The sequence below is a fragment of the Eufriesea mexicana genome, unplaced genomic scaffold (assembly GCF_001483705.2).
Source record: "Eufriesea mexicana isolate 0111107269 unplaced genomic scaffold, ASM148370v2 scaffold5767, whole genome shotgun sequence".
In the NCBI taxonomy this organism is placed as follows: domain Eukaryota; kingdom Metazoa; phylum Arthropoda; class Insecta; order Hymenoptera; family Apidae; genus Eufriesea; species Eufriesea mexicana.
Window position 1 is genome coordinate 333,616 of NW_016913695.1, and position 17,014 is coordinate 350,629.

The window sequence follows — 17,014 nt, forward strand, 5'->3', positions numbered from 1 at the left end:
TTTTTTTTTTTTTTTTTTTTTAGAAAATTTAATATTCAATTGCTTGGAGTTAATAAGAAATATTAACTCCTTAAATATAAGTTCTCATGTTTTTCTAGCCAAGTCTTTTCCTAGTAGCTTAAATATATTTCTATAAGTAATAAATTTGAATTTATGTTAGAAAAAATAAGTATCTGGTTTATAGTATCGGAAAAATACAAACGGAAGAAATAAAATTTTCTTCACTTTAATGGCGTAATTCCATTTAGTCGACTAGAAGCTCTTGAGTTTAGAAAAGTTTTAATCAAAAATTAGCATCTCCATAATATAAACAGTATGTGAACGAGTAATAAAATTTATAGTAATTAGTCATACTTAAGTATTATAAATCGGAACAACCAGATTATTATCTGAGATAAGCGTACGTCGTCGGGTTCAATTCGAATCTTTAAAAGACGTTGAATATTCAGAATACTAAGTATCCGAGAATATTACTCTGTCAGCCGATTTTTCCTCTTCTGTTGATACAAATGGTGTAACTACTTGCATGTTGACTGATATATACAAAGGATAAGTAAGTTGTTTATCCAAAGACATCACCTGTTTCTAAAATATAAAATAAATTTTTTTATAATTTTAATAATTTTTGAAGGCTAAAATCTATATAAATATAACTTACTTCTTCGTTTTTATGAAGCGATAACCTAAGCATACCCGAACTTTGAATATGTTTTATTTGACGTTGTTCATCCAGTGAAATTAAGCTTACTCTGAAAAATTTTTTTATCTAAGTTGAGAACCTGAAGTTGCTGAAAAACTTATAATTTAAAACCAATACTAACTTTAAAATGATATTATGTTTGCTATGATTAGCTTTTATATGGTCTGTGTCTAGTCTGTGATTCCTCTTAATTCTTAAAGTAGTGCTATCCAAGCATACCACCAAATCTAATCCAAAATGAAATGCTGTCCATCTCCAAATATGCTCGCCAGCTTTTTCGATGCATCTTCCACAACGGAAACATTTACGAGCGAATTCTTCCTCGCTCATCTGTTTTGGTCTAAAATAATAATAAAAAACAAAAGGAAAGAAAAGAAAATGTTATATTTTATACATGTTTTCTCTTATTAATTACTCCAGTATTATACTATAACAAGTGAAATAATTGTCACAGATACCTAAAGTGGAATGTACATGAGAGTAGACTTTTTACAGTGAAAATTCTGCCCACAAAACTGGATGTATAAAGGAAGGGAAGAAAAAAGAAGGCACATACTTGAGACTCTTTACTATGTCCATTGACCTAGATCAAAAATACATTTAAAAAAAGTAAAACTTTTATGACTTACCCTCGGTCTTTATTCGCATCTATTCTTAATAAATGTAACCATTGTTCTTTGTATGCATTATGTAACCATTCATGTGGTATTAAATTATCGCTATATAAAATTTTCACATCTTGATCATGTAACAAAAGATATTTCATTCTCAGTGCCTCAAAAGGTGCTGCGAATTCTTTGCCTTCTTCTGTTGTAAGGAATGGTTTCGTCCACTTATGATTCCTAAAGTATTCATCAATTTGAAGTGTTTCTTCTTTATTGTGTACATGCACGAAAAGCCTGAAAGCAATTAATAATTATATATAAATCAATTATTCGAGAATAATTTAAATTTCACTACTCACCATACACGTAACATCATATATATGCAAAATTCTGTTTGCATAGCAATTAAATCAGGACTAGCAATTAACTCAGCCATTAAATCAGGTGTAATTTCTTTCAAAAAAGTTGGATGTAACCATCCATATCCTAAGAGATTAACTTCTAACCACCTTTTTGCTGCTGTTTTTACCACTGGCACACCGTAAGATACAGCAGCATTATAATAAGGAACAACTGTCTTTATATTTGTTGTCTCTATCATAATATCTGTACATTGATCAATTAGTCCTTGCAATTGAAATAAAGTGGAGGTAGCTAAAATTGGTATAACATCTTTTGGTTCTAAACTGACTTCATCCTGGTAGAAGGAACCAAAAACTGTCAAAAGTGCTGAAAATATATAAAATTAAGAAAAAGTACTATTTTTTTTTTTAATCAGTTATTAAAATAATATGTGTTTTAATTGTTTACAATCTAATGTGATGTTAGGATCAGCAATTTCTACACTTATAACTGTCTCATTTGCTTCTCTCCAAGATCCTGAAAACATACTTGCAAAATATGGACTCTGTAAAAAAAGGAAGGAATAATATATAAGTTTGACATCAAAAATAAATTTACATGAATAATATGCTGAAATAGCAATCCCACCTGACTAATATAAACTTTATGTAATCTCCATGCTTTACCCAACATAAACACAGTTATATCACTTCCTTTTTCTTCTTGGAATAATGTTTTATAAATGTACTGTGCTGTTGTCAGCAATTTTCTCCTATAAAAATTAAAAAAATAAGCCATTAATTACAATACACAGGAATTAAATTGTTAAAATGAAAGGCTGTTTAAAAATATATATTATTAAATATCAATTACAAAATTAAAAAGTTATTTTTTCAGACTATGCAAACATTGTTTAGTACTATAAACAATATGATAGTATAATCACTATTATTAATTAACAATATGAAACTAAAATGATTTATTTAAAATTTGCATACTTTTTTGGAGTTTGAAGCGTGCGATCGATATAATCCGATTCAGAATCAAAATCATCTTCTTCGATGCACTTTCGTTTACGACCTCGGTATACAGAGTGCACTGCATTATTTGACATCGACGCAATTTTGCTCACGTAATTTCCCATTATTATAGTTGTGTTTTAATGGGCAAAAGAAATTTCCAGTTTGATCACCAACAAATTCTTGAGAATTCTCAACATTGTTTTCAATGCAATCAGTACAGAATAAAGTCTATAGGTGTCTCTCTTAAACTACATGTGTGTATGACACACATGGAATATATGTATATATACAGATGTAAACATGTGATGTAACAAAAGATATGACGCAGCTTGATCACGGATACCATTTGTTGATGGAATATTGCGTAAACTCGTTCCAATTGGATATTTCTTTTCATGCGAGCAAATATATCCAATAAGAGGCATGTATATTGTTACTGACGAATATTGAATACATATTTAATTCGAAATGATAAATTCCAATACGCAAGTAAAAGTGTGGGAGAATTTTAAGTGCAGACGTTTAAATGCGTCTATATAAACTAGAAAAAATGATCACAACATTATTTGTTGAAAATTAAATTAACAATAAATTTGAATAAAGTGTTATGAAATATTTGCAACTGAAGTCTTATAAGAAGCTATTCTATACTAAAAGTGAGTTAAAAATCATGTGAATGGCATATCTTTCTTCTTTATACAGTTGGTTTAAATTTTTCGTACCTACTTTCTGTTTAAATTATTATAAATGAACAATTTAAATAGTACAAATTTATATTTCAAAAGTTAGGCATTTTAAAATTTATATAAATTTATGTACAAAAAATTATATTTTTTGTATATATATTGTATATATGGAATTGCGTGCGTGTCAAACATAAAATAAAGTGTTAGTAACTGATTTTCACGTAGGTATGACATTTTGTTCGCTTGTATATGACTAACTCATGTGCGAGAATCGAGAATGTAATTTCCGCGAATAAAAAATATGTATAAAACATATAAAAATATACATATATTAATAAATGTTACTGAGTTGTATTATAAACAACGTTTAAGTTAATGAAGTATAACCTTACATGAATGAAGATACTTTCCAATTGTTACAGTAAAAATATTTTATCAATAAATTATATCATAAAATATTATTAATTAAATTTATATCTTCGTTAAACAAAGGTATGTTAACCATTTTTATTTAATAAAGTAACAATTTATTTTTAGAGTTAACTTGTATACTAAATTGACTGTATTTGACAGCATTATAACATTTTAATGAAGATCAATTTAATCAGTATTTTTCATTTAACAATTGCTCAGAGAAAGTAATAAAGATGTCATTAACATTGCAAAATATAGAACTGAAAGGTTCTAAAATGACAGATCAAAAATTGATAAGGAATAAGTCTTATACATTAAGAAAAAGATTTAAAAATAACAATTTGATACAATTGTCAGATAAAAAAACTAAATTACGAGTTTTGTGTGAATCTTTATGTAAACCAGTTTCTGTAAATATTATAAAATTATCAATACCAGAAATAAAAAAGTGGTATGAAAAAAAACCATATATAACTGAAATAAAAGATGAATTAATACAAAAAAAAGAACTAAAATATAGGAAAAACAGGACTAAGAAAGACATTAAAGCGATTAAATCTGAACATCAGCTTCCTCATCTGACTAATTTTGAAAACAAAATAAAACCTCGAAGAGTATTACTTCACAAGAAGACAAAAATTAAGAATAAAAAGTTACTTGTAAAAGACATATTAAAGAATATTAAGCAGCCATACATAAAATTACATAGAATAGATGAAGTAATCAATAAAATAGCACAGTCATTTGCAAAAACAACTCCAATTAAAGAATATGAAACAAGTGCTCAAACAGAATGCATGAAAGAAATGCAAATCAAATTAAATGTATCTGCACCAGAACAATTGGAATTATCATCATTAAATATTAATAGAGATAAATATTTGGAAAATCATGAAACTGAACCTATAGTAACTAACTCTGATACAAATGAAATTCAACAGTCAAATAAGCATGTTGAAAATGGTAATGATATTTATGATTCTGATTCTGATTCTGATTTTGAACTTCCTGTGAGAAATAGTATGAGATGTCTCAAAAGAGCACGTATATATAATGTTGATGATAGTGATGATGATAAACATTACAATAATACAAATAATGGTTCACATGAAATAAGATTAGATAAAGTAAAGAGATTAAGAATAAATTCACTAGAAAAAACTATGAAAATTAGTATAAGTCAAGATCATAGTTCTATTGAGCCACAATATACAGATGATAGTCAAAAGTTAAAAATGGAATCGTCCACAGAGTTAAATATTTCTAATGAATTATGTAATTCTTCGGGCAAAAAAGATTTAAATATTAATGAATATGAAAGTGTGTTACAGCAGGAACCAAGTATACCAGAAAATATACCTATAACGAAGAATCGTGATAATGATGATATAGTTAAAAATGTTGAAGAAGATAATACTTCTAATTGTGTGTCTTCAGAATTAAATTTTGTATATTTTACAAATGATAACATTTGCATAAATGATAATTTTGTTGCAATAGAGGAACCAATTCTGGAAAACAAAAATATTCAAGAATCGATACAAAAATCATTTATTTCTGATAAAGATCTTATTCAAAAATACAATCTTTTTAAGGAGTTAAAAGTCATTTTAATAAAATTTGATTCTTTGAAAAATTTCAATAATGAATACTCAGCTACAGAAATTGAGCAAATAATGGACATATATATAAATTCTTTAACAAATTTTAATCTTTCAAAAGTTCAAGTACATAAAAGATCTCTAGATGAGATATCATCTACTTCAAGCTCTCTAAAAGTTAATTTTGAGGAAGATGTACAATCTACAGAATATGATTTAAACTCAACAATATTTGAAACTCCAAACAAAAATGCAATTCATGCAGTTGCAGAAGAGACACAAAACATGATTGAACCCATATCAGCTCTTTTAGAGAATTCTTCTCAAAATGTAATAAAAAATATGGAGCTACAGCCAAAGAAAATGTCAAAAACTCAAAAAGCATGTCATAATTTAACAGAACATTTTGAGGATAACTCTCAAAAGAGATTTAAACAAAATATTATTGGCGATTTAGAACAGAAATCGATTGTTTCAACTATTGTTACCAATTGTGCATTATTGTCTTCGTCACAAAAGTCTACCAAGAAAATTTCTTCTATATTATCAAATATCAATGGAAATACTATTGACATAGAAAAATCAGCAAATACATTGCACACAAGATCCGTGATAGAATCCATAAATGAAATGTCTTCCTTAAATAAAGAGATAGAATCTTCTTCACATAAAAAGGATTTTACAGCATTAATTACCAATGTAAAATCTCCAGAGAAAATGAAAGTTAATACACTTAATGTTATCAATTTTAAACCTTATCCTTCAAATGAAAATAAAAAACTTCTTGCTTCAGGGATAAAGACATTTGTATCCAAAACTTTTAAAAAGACTGCAAATATTACGCATCCTAAAAAAACTACAAACAAAACTGCTTCAACTTGTTATTCTTCCATAATATCTCCAACAAAACATAAAAAATTTATGGATAAAAAAGATTCTAGAGATACTACTTATAAATGTATTGTTTGTGATCTTTGTTTTGAAGATTATTCTGATCTACAGCCACATCTAATTACACATACACAAAAGCAAAGTAATACTTTAATATGTTCTTCAAAAAATTTTAACAAATCATCCGATAAATTTGAAGAAACGATACTTTGTTCTTCAGAAGCAAAGATATCAGGACCATCACAAACACTGGAGCAAAATAGTATAGAACATTTTAATCCATCAAAAACTGTCATTGGTGAAGGTAATAAACAGGAAAAGAAAAAAGATGTATCAAAACGTTTATTGAATAAAGAGAAAAAGAAGAAAAGGATTCAGAGTGTTAGTAATTCAAATGAATGTAGTATTTGTTTAAAAGTCTTTCCAACAAAACCAGATCTTGCAGCTCATATTTATTTGCATACAGAGAGAGAATTGCAAGAAGCATACAAACTTGCGAAACAAAAGTTGAATGAAAGTGGAAATAGCACTGTAGATAACACAATTCATATAAATGAAAAGACTCAAAAAGTTAATGATAAGGAAGAATTGTTGCATATACAGAAATCAAATAAGCCATTAATTACAAAAGATTCTGAAATTCGAGATAGAGAATCTAATACCGTGAATGAAAACGATTTACAAAGTGTAGAATTATGTTCATCATTAAAATCAGATAAAGAAAAAACAAATAAAATAGGAAGCAGTAAAAAATCGTTCACGATATGCGAGTGTCACAATAAACCAGGAACTAATGAAAATTGCTTGCAAATCGAAATAGTTCTTCTTTGTCATACTTGTAGAGTATTATTTAGAAGCATGGAATGTTTTGAGAATCATTGTCGTCTTCCTGATCACGGAAAATGTAATCAGAATCGCTTTTGCAGCGGCCGTTCGCCAAATTTATTTTGTGCTACTTGTGGTATGATATTTAGTTCAGTCCAAGATGTGCGTCATCATTTAGAAATACATGCTCGTTTTAAAAAAAATTGTAGAATAGATTTTCGATGTAATATCTGCAAAGTTATATTTCTTGGAATAGGAACACTTTTTTATATTCATTGGACAAAACATGCAAGGGATCCTTTCTGGGTAGCTAATGAACTTTCATTTCCAAAATATTCTGTAATAAATACCAAATTGAGAAAAATAGACAATTTATCTACGCATAATGCAGTAACTTCAACTATATCTATGGAAGAATACATTCAAGTAGCAGAAAACGTTTGTTATAATTGTAAACTACCTTTCGTTACTACAGATGATCTAAAAAAACACGTTCGAAGATGTAATGGAATTAAGTCAGATCAAGATACAGTTGTTGTAGAAAACTCAAGTACTAGCATTCAGTCACATCTGACAATCAAAATAACTTGTAGTTTATGCAATGATACTTTTACTAAAAGAACAGAGTTTTATAAACACATAAAGGATAAACATAATTGTAATAGTGATCCTCAATTTGTTTGTATATCATTCACAGCTGCCAAGGTGGTATTTATTTGTAGTATTTGCATGGCAATAGCTGAAAATTTGGATGATTTTGAGAATCATTGGTTAAAACATAATATAACACATGTATGTTTTGTTTGTTCACAATGCAGTAAAACATATCGCAATAATTTAAATTCTTTCATAGAACATGGAAAAGAACATAAAACTAAAAGCGATGTACTGAATTGTATAGTAAATTATGAGAAAACAAAATACATTTGTAATTTTTGTAACATTGGTTTTGATTCTTCTAAAAGTATGCGTGAGCACAATATCATTCATAAGTTAAATAATCAACAGACAAATTCTAAGGCCGATGAAGTTACAAATAATGCTAGTTCTGCATCGGACTCAGAGGTAGATTGTGTTTCTAGTTTCATAGCAACAAAAGAACTGTCTGTTGAGAAACAGCCATCAGAATCATTACACACGGAGACTCAAGTAACAGAAAAAATAAATGAAGGTTCTTTAACAAGATCTAATACAGATAGTGATAAAGAGAAATTAATCAAGATATTAGAAGGAAGCGAAGATGATTCTGAACATGAATTGATAATAGATTTGACAAAACACTCAGAAGAATGTATTGAACCACTAAGAGGAGAAGAAAATAAGGAAAGACAAACTTCATTTAATATCAAATTAGATACATCTTCCACCACACAAACTTGTGTAATATCAAAAAATAATATAACTAATAGATTGGAAAAAGATATAAATATTCGATCATCACCACAGAATGATGCAATTTCAGAAAATTCACAGAATATTATGCCAATTGCAACAAGTTCTTTTACTTCTAAAAACGTAATTCCTTTAGTATCATCTCAAGATACTAATTTAAATCCTCAAATGTCTAATCCAAATATTAAATTGACAAATGTTTCACAAAATTTGCATGCATTTAGGAATAATGTTAGTAATAATAATTTACTTGAAACAGAAGCAAAATCAAAAAGTGATAGATTAGTTATGGAAAATGTAGAAAGTATACAGAATAAAGTTTATGACACAGATTCATCATCAGTAAATCAAGAAGAATCATCAATTCCAAGGATTTTACCATCAGGAAAAAAGCAAAGTTTACTAAAACCAAAATCAGGATTTTTAAGAGTAAAAACTCTTGCAGAACTTTGTGGTTGTACTGTTGAAGATACTGATAATTTAATAGAACATCCTAAGAGCGATGATGGCTTGATTAAAAATGGTAAGAAGCACAAAATTATTGAAAAAGAATTATTTCCAAAACAACCTGCAGACTCCATTCCAGGGATAAATAAGTTTGGAGAATCATCGTCATATGAAAAATCAATACCTTCTCAATCAAATACATTGCCATTATCTTCATCTAATGTAATTTATCGAAAGTTGCTACCGAAGCTACCATCTACTACTAACATAATAAATAGTCAACAATTGCAGCAATTACAAACAAATATGACTCAAAACAAACATTCATCTCCTTCGCAAATTATAACATCGGCATATCATAAAAATTTACCAGCGTGTAATATTGTTCGAACAACTACAGCTATACCACGTTCAGCTACACTCAAGAATGATATTACATCTATCAAAGTAATAGCAAATACTGCCAATGTATCGAATGCACAGAAAGTACGTATTGCATCTGGTTCTGAAAATAAATCACTGACTTCTTTCGTTAATTCGATAAATCTAAATGATCCATATAAATATAAATGTAAGTTCTGTAATTTTCGTTCAAACGATATAGCAGAATGTTTGATGCACAATTTACCGGGTACTAACACCCAATGTGGGCATAATAATCAAAGACTTGACAACGAGAATTTACAAACAGTGACCACAACTAATATCCTCCCAAATAATCCGAATCGTAAACAATATCAACAAACTATTACGAATCAATCAGGAATTAAGTGTGCTTCTTCGCCTATTATCAGTTATCAGTATCCTTATCTTGCTGCTGGTAGTTCAAATAGTAATAGTAATACTGAAGTGCTTAAACAAAATCAGCAAATAACAACCAACCAACAAATAGCAGGAAGTGCTTCTTCCTCTATTTATTATAAAAATCCGAATCATTCTACTGGTGGAATGTCAATAGTAATTAATCAAACAGCACCTCCTGTACAGAACATACCTACCATAGGAATTATGCAGCAACCAGCACAACAACAAATATATCAACCACGAATATATCAACCACAAATTTATAATAGTGAACCAGTGTCACTTGTGAATACATCATATATAGAGCAATCACAGGTATATTGGTTGCAGTAATAAAATATGTGTAATTAATTCCTTAAGCAGAAAATTTTTGTTTGTTTATGTATGGTATTTAATAATTTTAATGAAAAATCGTATAATTATATATACTTATAAGATGGTATAATATTAATTTTAATCGCCTACAGAAATAATCATTTTTTGATCCAATTGCCGAAGCCGATATTACTTAATTTACGATAAGAATAGATCCGCTTTATCTACTTAAGGAGTTAATTCAATAATCCGTGATTAACATTAGCAGTTAATTAAATAATAAGTTCTTTATAGATTTATTTATTAATGATTTATTTACAGAATTTAATCAATATTTCTGGAACAAATGATGTTTACCAAATAGCAAACAATCAACACGATATATCAAACAGACAGCCAACAATTACAAGTTACGAAGTTAGATTTGCATGTTCTTCTTGTTCGCAGATATTTGTCTCTGAAAATTTGTTGCAAATGCATATAAAAAATGCACACGATTTTGTATGCGATATTTGCAATTTGCGTTTCTATAATTTTAATGATTTCAATCTTCACAAAGTTGAACACAATTTAGTTTGAGATGCATGAGTTTCAAAATGAAGTGTAAAATGTTACTTGAATCTCGGACTAGTAAAACATGGAACATCGACAAAATATAGTTATAGTTTGTGATCTATAAGTGAATATTGTATTAGTATGTTAAAATTATATATATTATAATATATCTCATAGTTGTAATATATACAGTAGAATTCCTGTATTCACGGGAGACCGGTTCCAAACTTCTCCACGGATAATACTGCATATACATAATTCATTACACGCGTTATTTATTATTATTTCATTATTTGTAATACGTTTTATTTTGTATTTATTACGTATATGTGCGTGATAACGTATTTATACATATGTACATATTTATACAGGCGCATCTGCTTCTGGTGATCCTAGTAATGACGACAGGATTGAGGGTCCTTGATAGTTGAATACGTTTATACCGTCACTTTTTGGAACATCGTAATAGCTAATTGCTGTTCATTCCTCTTTCATTTTTCAAATTGTAGCTGCAGTGGTTGCGATGAGTCGGTAGTTATACAGTGTACTTTAATGTCCATCTGTGAATGGTATTTCATGATTTTGTCTATTAATGTTTGTGTAATACGGAACACTTCGTGAAATTTTTTTAAAGCCCTTGTTGCTAGTTCTTCTTCCACCATTTCACCATTTTCTTTATCTACTTCCGCTTTTGCTGCAGATGAGATGATAAGTTCTTCCAGTTCTTCGTTTATGAACACATCACTGCGTTCTTCAATATGTTCAACCATCTTTTTATCGAGCATGAATCCTTCTCCACCTCTGCCACAATTATTTTTTCGACATCTTCATTAATCTCTGGGAATCCTTGAAAATCTTCTACTGCGGCGCTCCATAAATTCTTCCAGCAGATATTTACAGTTTGCTGCATCCATACCGCAAATAAAGTAGCTATCACGCATGTCTTCTTTTCATGCTCCCAGAACACAGCTAGAGATCTTGCCTTTGTTCTTGAGAGCAAGTGGATTCTGTGATTTGTATATTACGCTTGGTTTTATTACATGTCCTGTAACATTGTGAGACAGTGTCAGAGTTAATCTTTCTTTCCACGCTTTATCCAGATTCTTATTTTGCCTTCGAACATTTTGTTCCAAAACAGTTCCATATCTTTAAGTCCAAATCAGTTCTTGAATTTTCAAATTGACTTACGCTTTGACGCCATCGTTAACTAAAACCGTTGATACCTCGAGAAGAGAAGTAAATAGCCGATGAAATGATATTCAGGAATTGACTTTATAGCATCTGAGATTACATTTGTTTTAGCCATAGTAGCCATATAGTATGGGCTCCATAGTTTCGTACTAACATTCTTTAACTAATTTTTTCAAACCACAGTCAACCGTGAATACGGAAATTCTACTGTAATGTTATATAAATCTTTTCTACCGAATATTATTTATCTCAGTGTTATATCAATATTTTCATAAAATATGTATTTTCATCGCTATTGTCGTCAATTTATATCTTTTAATAAAATTCTATTTTCATCGTCTCATCAAATCTAATAACGTTAGAAACTGATAGCCGTTTATTACCATTTATCTTATTTATATTATACCATTTTGCTATCGTTTATTTTATTTAAGTATATCGCTAAGTTTAAGTATATTTCATATCCAAACAACATAATATCAACAAAAAAGTATTATATATCTTACACCAGAATAATTAAGTAAACAGTGGTATTGCCGTACGACGTATTTGAGATAAAGATATTTTTATAACTCCAAAGAATTTCAATTGTAATCCAGATTGTTAAAGAATGACGTTAATTGATAATAATTAATACAAATGGACAAAAACCATAAAATAAAAAGAAATAAAATTGATGATTTTTCATTATTAATAAACAATGAACTGTGCACATATATGCTTGTCTCCTTTATTCGGCACTTTGAGCTTTTTATTTTTACAATAACCGTCGCCTCGATTTCTGTAATCGATACAAATACATTTAATAGAGCAATCGTTACGAGCAACGAGAAAGAAATCATATTTAGTAACCTCTTTGCTTACAACGATTGCACAGGGGGACGAAATGTCTCTGGCATAAATTGCTAATCATAAGATTAATTAGAATTTGATGTTACATGTTTTCACGAGTCATCATTAGCAAGTCGAAGGATATCTACATCGCAGCAGATCACGTTAGACAGAAATCAAGTGACTTAAAATGGAGTCGAAGAAAAACATGAAACTTATCATCACACGATATTTTTTCTTTTTGCACATTAGAAACCAAAGATATGTATTTGTATCCTTCGCCTTGCTTATGTATTAACACTTCGAGCTTCCTTCTCGTTAATTTTAATTATCGGTATTAAGAAGGATGAAAATATAAAATAACTTTAAGTTTAAAAATTTAATAATTGGTCGATAATTGGTGTATAGCGTAACCATTCCAAAGGTACACCAGTAATATTTAAGATACATTGCGATGCATGATTATATATTTGTAATTTTAATAATAATAAATATTTCTCACTAAATATACGATTTTCGAATATTTAAATGACGGGCTCGAAGCGTTGGACATTATGTGAACTTTGCAACCCCAATTGAGCGAACAAACATGATGAAAAATTGATTTTATAACGTTTTAAATATTTCCAAAAGTTTTGTATAACGATTGCATATTAATGAATACATTAAAATGTTCAAGAGAAGTTGAAATTTATTTCACCATATAAAGACATAAATTTTCTCTTTTTTTTTCTCAGTCGAGATAAAATTAAATATTTAAGTTAAAAGATTGTTTAATCACGCCCAACAAGGGTTGAGTCGAAGTATTCTTATCGTAATAAACGGTCCTTAACTTAAGGCAAGCTTATATAATTGCTCGTGTATCGGTGTCGCGAGCGTACGTGTACAATACACTTTAGTTTATTCTAAAATTTGGCACGTGATTCACGTTTCAACACAATCGTCTATTGTGTCGTCGACTCGAAAGAACGAAACGTTTCTCGTACTCGTTTTACAGTGCAGTACGTGAGAATACATGATATAAAGCTAGATGTTAATGGGAATTATACTTGAACCTTAAACAAAAAGTGTAGAAGGCTATTGTCTCGTAACTATGTATTTGAAAATCTCATAAAAGAGCAAAAGAATGATATCGCAAAGAATTATTAATTTTATGTAGATAAAGAAAAGAATAAAATTTTAATAATATCGAAACAGCTAAAAGGCTCCTAATGGAGATGGTTAAGTATTATGTAAACTATTTTTGGTATAAATAATTGCTAAGTATTACTATCTAAGGGATGGATAATATTTTCTCTTGAACTAATATTTCAATTAATAAATTAAAAAAGGAAAGGAAATGTTAATTGCTTAGTAGTTTAAGTATTTGGAAAGATCACAAATACATAGCGCGAATAGTGTACTATAAATAATTCTACCTTAACTGCTAAGTTTTACTATGAAAGACCGTAGTGGTCCTTCACGAGGCTATCCTCCAGGAATCGTTCGTTAAATCTCGAATCCTTTTTGTATGTTTTAATAATACTGATATAGGTCTTCGACGTTTATTTTGCGCTTACAAGCTTCTAATCATCGTTCTTATAAAAGTACCGAAAATCGACATTCTAGGCAAAACAGAGATAATTGATGTTAAAAAGAAATAGGTGAATGTAAGAAATAAATATATTCAGGTAATAAATTATACTAAAGTTTTCAATAAAAATGAAAAAGATTTTAAAATATAGAGGTGTCACAGACTTATAGGAAAAACTATAAAAAGATTGAACTATTCAAAAGTTCGTTGCGAACCAGCATATAAGTGAGGATGAGAATTATGAGTTAGTAGCGTTAAAAAATAATCAAATAATAATCATTACTTAATCAATTTTGACTTTAAATTTCAAATAAAAAATTCTGAGCTTGAATTTGAAATATTAAAGTTTCAGTTCTAAATTTAAACTAAATTTTTACAATTTTTGCTGTTTCCGTAATCGACTTTTCATTTATACTAGACGCTACAATACTTAGTCTGATCAACGACGGACTTAAACTACTTCTTTCACTTACATTCTTCTCCGCACAAAAATCTCAACTAAGATCGACATATACTAAATCAATGAATTAAATCAATGAAACTATAAGTATTTTCTTAAAAGATAATAGATGATAAGTATGAAATATGAAAGGCGGGAGAAAACTTAATTATAAAACCCACTTTAATCATCGCCTCACCCTCAAACCGTTCTAGTGATACGATAATTAAACGGATTTCTTCATTCTAGAAATTTTTAAGAAAAATAGCACGATGTTACACGGTATCGTGCAAAGGATCGAAAGCGTGTTGGATGATCATTAACTCTACAAAGAATTGTTTTTTGTCGCATATGGTATTGAGCCAATGGAGGTTTCGTATGACTGTAATTCTCGCTATCGTTACACCGATTAACATAGATAGAAACCTCCGTATGTTTATATATATCGTACAGCTACAGTTGACGGTTTATTAATCCTACAAGACTAGACGTATAATCGGTGGAAAAATATCGTTATTCTTCGTCGTCGGAATATCATAAATTTGCACGTAATACATTGGACGTTCTATATCCAGCAGCTTAACCTTCCCTCACGAGTACGAAAAAGTAGGTTGAGCGACGGAAACCCCTGACTTCCCCCTTCCCCCTCTCCCTACCCAACCACTAACCCGTTTCCAGCTGGAAGAAAAATAACGTTTGCCGTTTTTTTACTTTTATCGAATCAAATGATTAATCTAAATCATATATTTTTAATGATATAAGGATAAATTAGAAAATTTCAGAATTTTGATACCTAATGATCCAGATGTACAAAATAATCCATGTTATTTAGTATCAAGTTGAAAATTTAGACCCTTCGCATTTCAAAATTGCAGAGATTTAGGAAGTCTGTAAATTAGTAAACCTAAACATTAAAAAATCTTTTAAAATCTCTTCATTTAAAAGATCAGAAATTCAAGAAAGATTTTTACCGAAGCAATGCATCAAACATGGAATTTTTCCTCATGCTGGAAACAAAACTGAAGTGGCTTCGAGTAACGAAGCTCATGCTGCTGCCTCTATTTCTCACAGCTATACCCCTTCTCACATTCCTCTTCTTTACTCTTATGAACTGGACATCAGAAGTGGTGGAGTCGCGTGCACCAATTCTCACCGTGTTATCAGCTAAATCGGCTAATCTACCTCATACATAATTACCTAAATGAATAATCATGTTTCTCGAAGATTACCCTCCTTCCTTTCCCTTCATACATGAACTGGCCAAAGCTCCTTGATTTATCAATCGCTCTATCTACACAGAGTCACGCAAAAAAGATGACGTTCGCTCGTGATTTTTGTATAAAAATTAATCTTTTTGTAAATGGGTTACTTGGATCCTTTGGTTGGATTAGTCTGAAAAGGGGATTTAACGACTAGAAAACACATCCATGATTAGAACTGTATTTTTCCGAGAAAAATGTACGCCTTTAACCTCTTTTCTTCATCCGTCAAAATAAGTCACATATCGATATTTTCATTGCTAATTCGTGTATTAATATTTAGTTATTATTTAAAATTATCGGTTTCCTACCAAAAATATTCTAAACTGTCGAAGATGTTTTTGCGTCAAAATTCGTTTAGATACTTGACTCCAAGTAGGGAGAATATCGTGAATCACATAAGGTGTTTTCAAATCTAACAGAAGCATGAATAACGCGATAGAGAGATACAGTTTTAGTCTTTCACTTGTTTACAGAAGTAGACGATAGATGTCAGGATGCACAGATATCGAGACGCGCTCGCATTACGATTATTATTACGATGTGAACTCTTCGATTTAAAAGGCTTCTTGCTTTGTAACTGTGGGTTCAAAAATCTCCATGTTAAAATCCGCCTAAAACTAGATGCCGATTGTTCATCAGCCGAACGTGAAAGAACCTCGAAATTGGTAAATATGGATGACTTTGGTTAAAAAAGTCTTATTTTTATGGAATATGTATAGTGTAAATGTAAAATCGAAAAATTCGGTTGCTTTCATGTCCGTCTGATAAGTTTAATAAAATCAACATTAAAATGCAAGTTACGTTCCTGAGTAGTGAATTAAGTACGGTGACAGCGAAAGGTAAGACTGAAGTCATCTTTTCAAATGCGTTTGCGATGAATCGAAAGGTTCGTTCGCGAGTGGAATGTCACTGGCAATTAACTAAATTATCTTACAAGAGGAGTTGCGTCGTTTGAAACGTGTTTCACACTAATCTAACGTTTACGAGTTTCACCCTTTGCTAACTAAAACCTTATCGCTATCTTAATATTTTCAGGCGTGTACTTTACATGAAATTTCATTAATTTGATGTGGAACAGATCCTATGCGAGCAAAAACAATCATGGACGAACCGTTTGCG

At 29.7% G+C, this 17,014-nt stretch overlaps 2 protein-coding genes across 2 annotated transcripts; one reads left to right on the plus strand and one right to left on the minus strand.

Moving 5' to 3' along the window:
• Nucleotides 1–412: 412 nt before the first annotated feature.
• gcl (germ cell-less) lies at nt 413–2,835 on the minus strand. Its single transcript, XM_017906645.1, has 8 exons — nt 2,646–2,835; nt 2,296–2,419; nt 2,116–2,212; nt 1,665–2,034; nt 1,330–1,599; nt 822–1,040; nt 659–749; nt 413–585 (listed from the first exon to the last, which is right to left on the minus strand). The coding sequence occupies exons 1-8, from the start codon at nt 2,789–2,791 to the stop codon at nt 454–456; spliced, it is 1,449 nt and encodes a 482-aa protein (XP_017762134.1). The 5' UTR covers nt 2,792–2,835; the 3' UTR covers nt 413–453.
• Nucleotides 2,836–4,002: 1,167 nt separating this feature from the next.
• LOC108552177 (uncharacterized) lies at nt 4,003–10,623 on the plus strand. Its single transcript, XM_017906592.1, has 2 exons — nt 4,003–9,968; nt 10,362–10,623. Exons 1-2 carry the CDS (start codon nt 4,003–4,005, stop codon nt 10,621–10,623), a joined length of 6,228 nt encoding a protein of 2,075 aa, XP_017762081.1.
• Nucleotides 10,624–17,014: the final 6,391 nt, after the last annotated feature.

Excerpts from the sequence above, each read along its gene's own strand:
- gcl (XM_017906645.1), bottom strand. The coding sequence starts at position 2,791 with ATGGGAAATTACGTGAGCAAAATTGCGTCGATGTCAAATAATGCAGTG. Across the intron at positions 1,041-1,329 it reads GATGCGAATAAAGACCGAGG|ACCAAAACAGATGAGCGAGG; the intron begins GTAAGTCATAAA and ends TTATTATTTTAG. Across the intron at positions 750-821 it reads AAACATAATATCATTTTAAA|AGTAAGCTTAATTTCACTGG; the intron begins GTTAGTATTGGT and ends AAAATTTTTCAG.
- LOC108552177 (XM_017906592.1), top strand. The coding sequence starts at position 4,003 with ATGTCATTAACATTGCAAAATATAGAACTGAAAGGTTCTAAAATGACA. Across the intron at positions 9,969-10,361 it reads CAACAACAAATATATCAACC|ACAGAATTTAATCAATATTT; the intron begins ACGAATATATCA and ends AATGATTTATTT.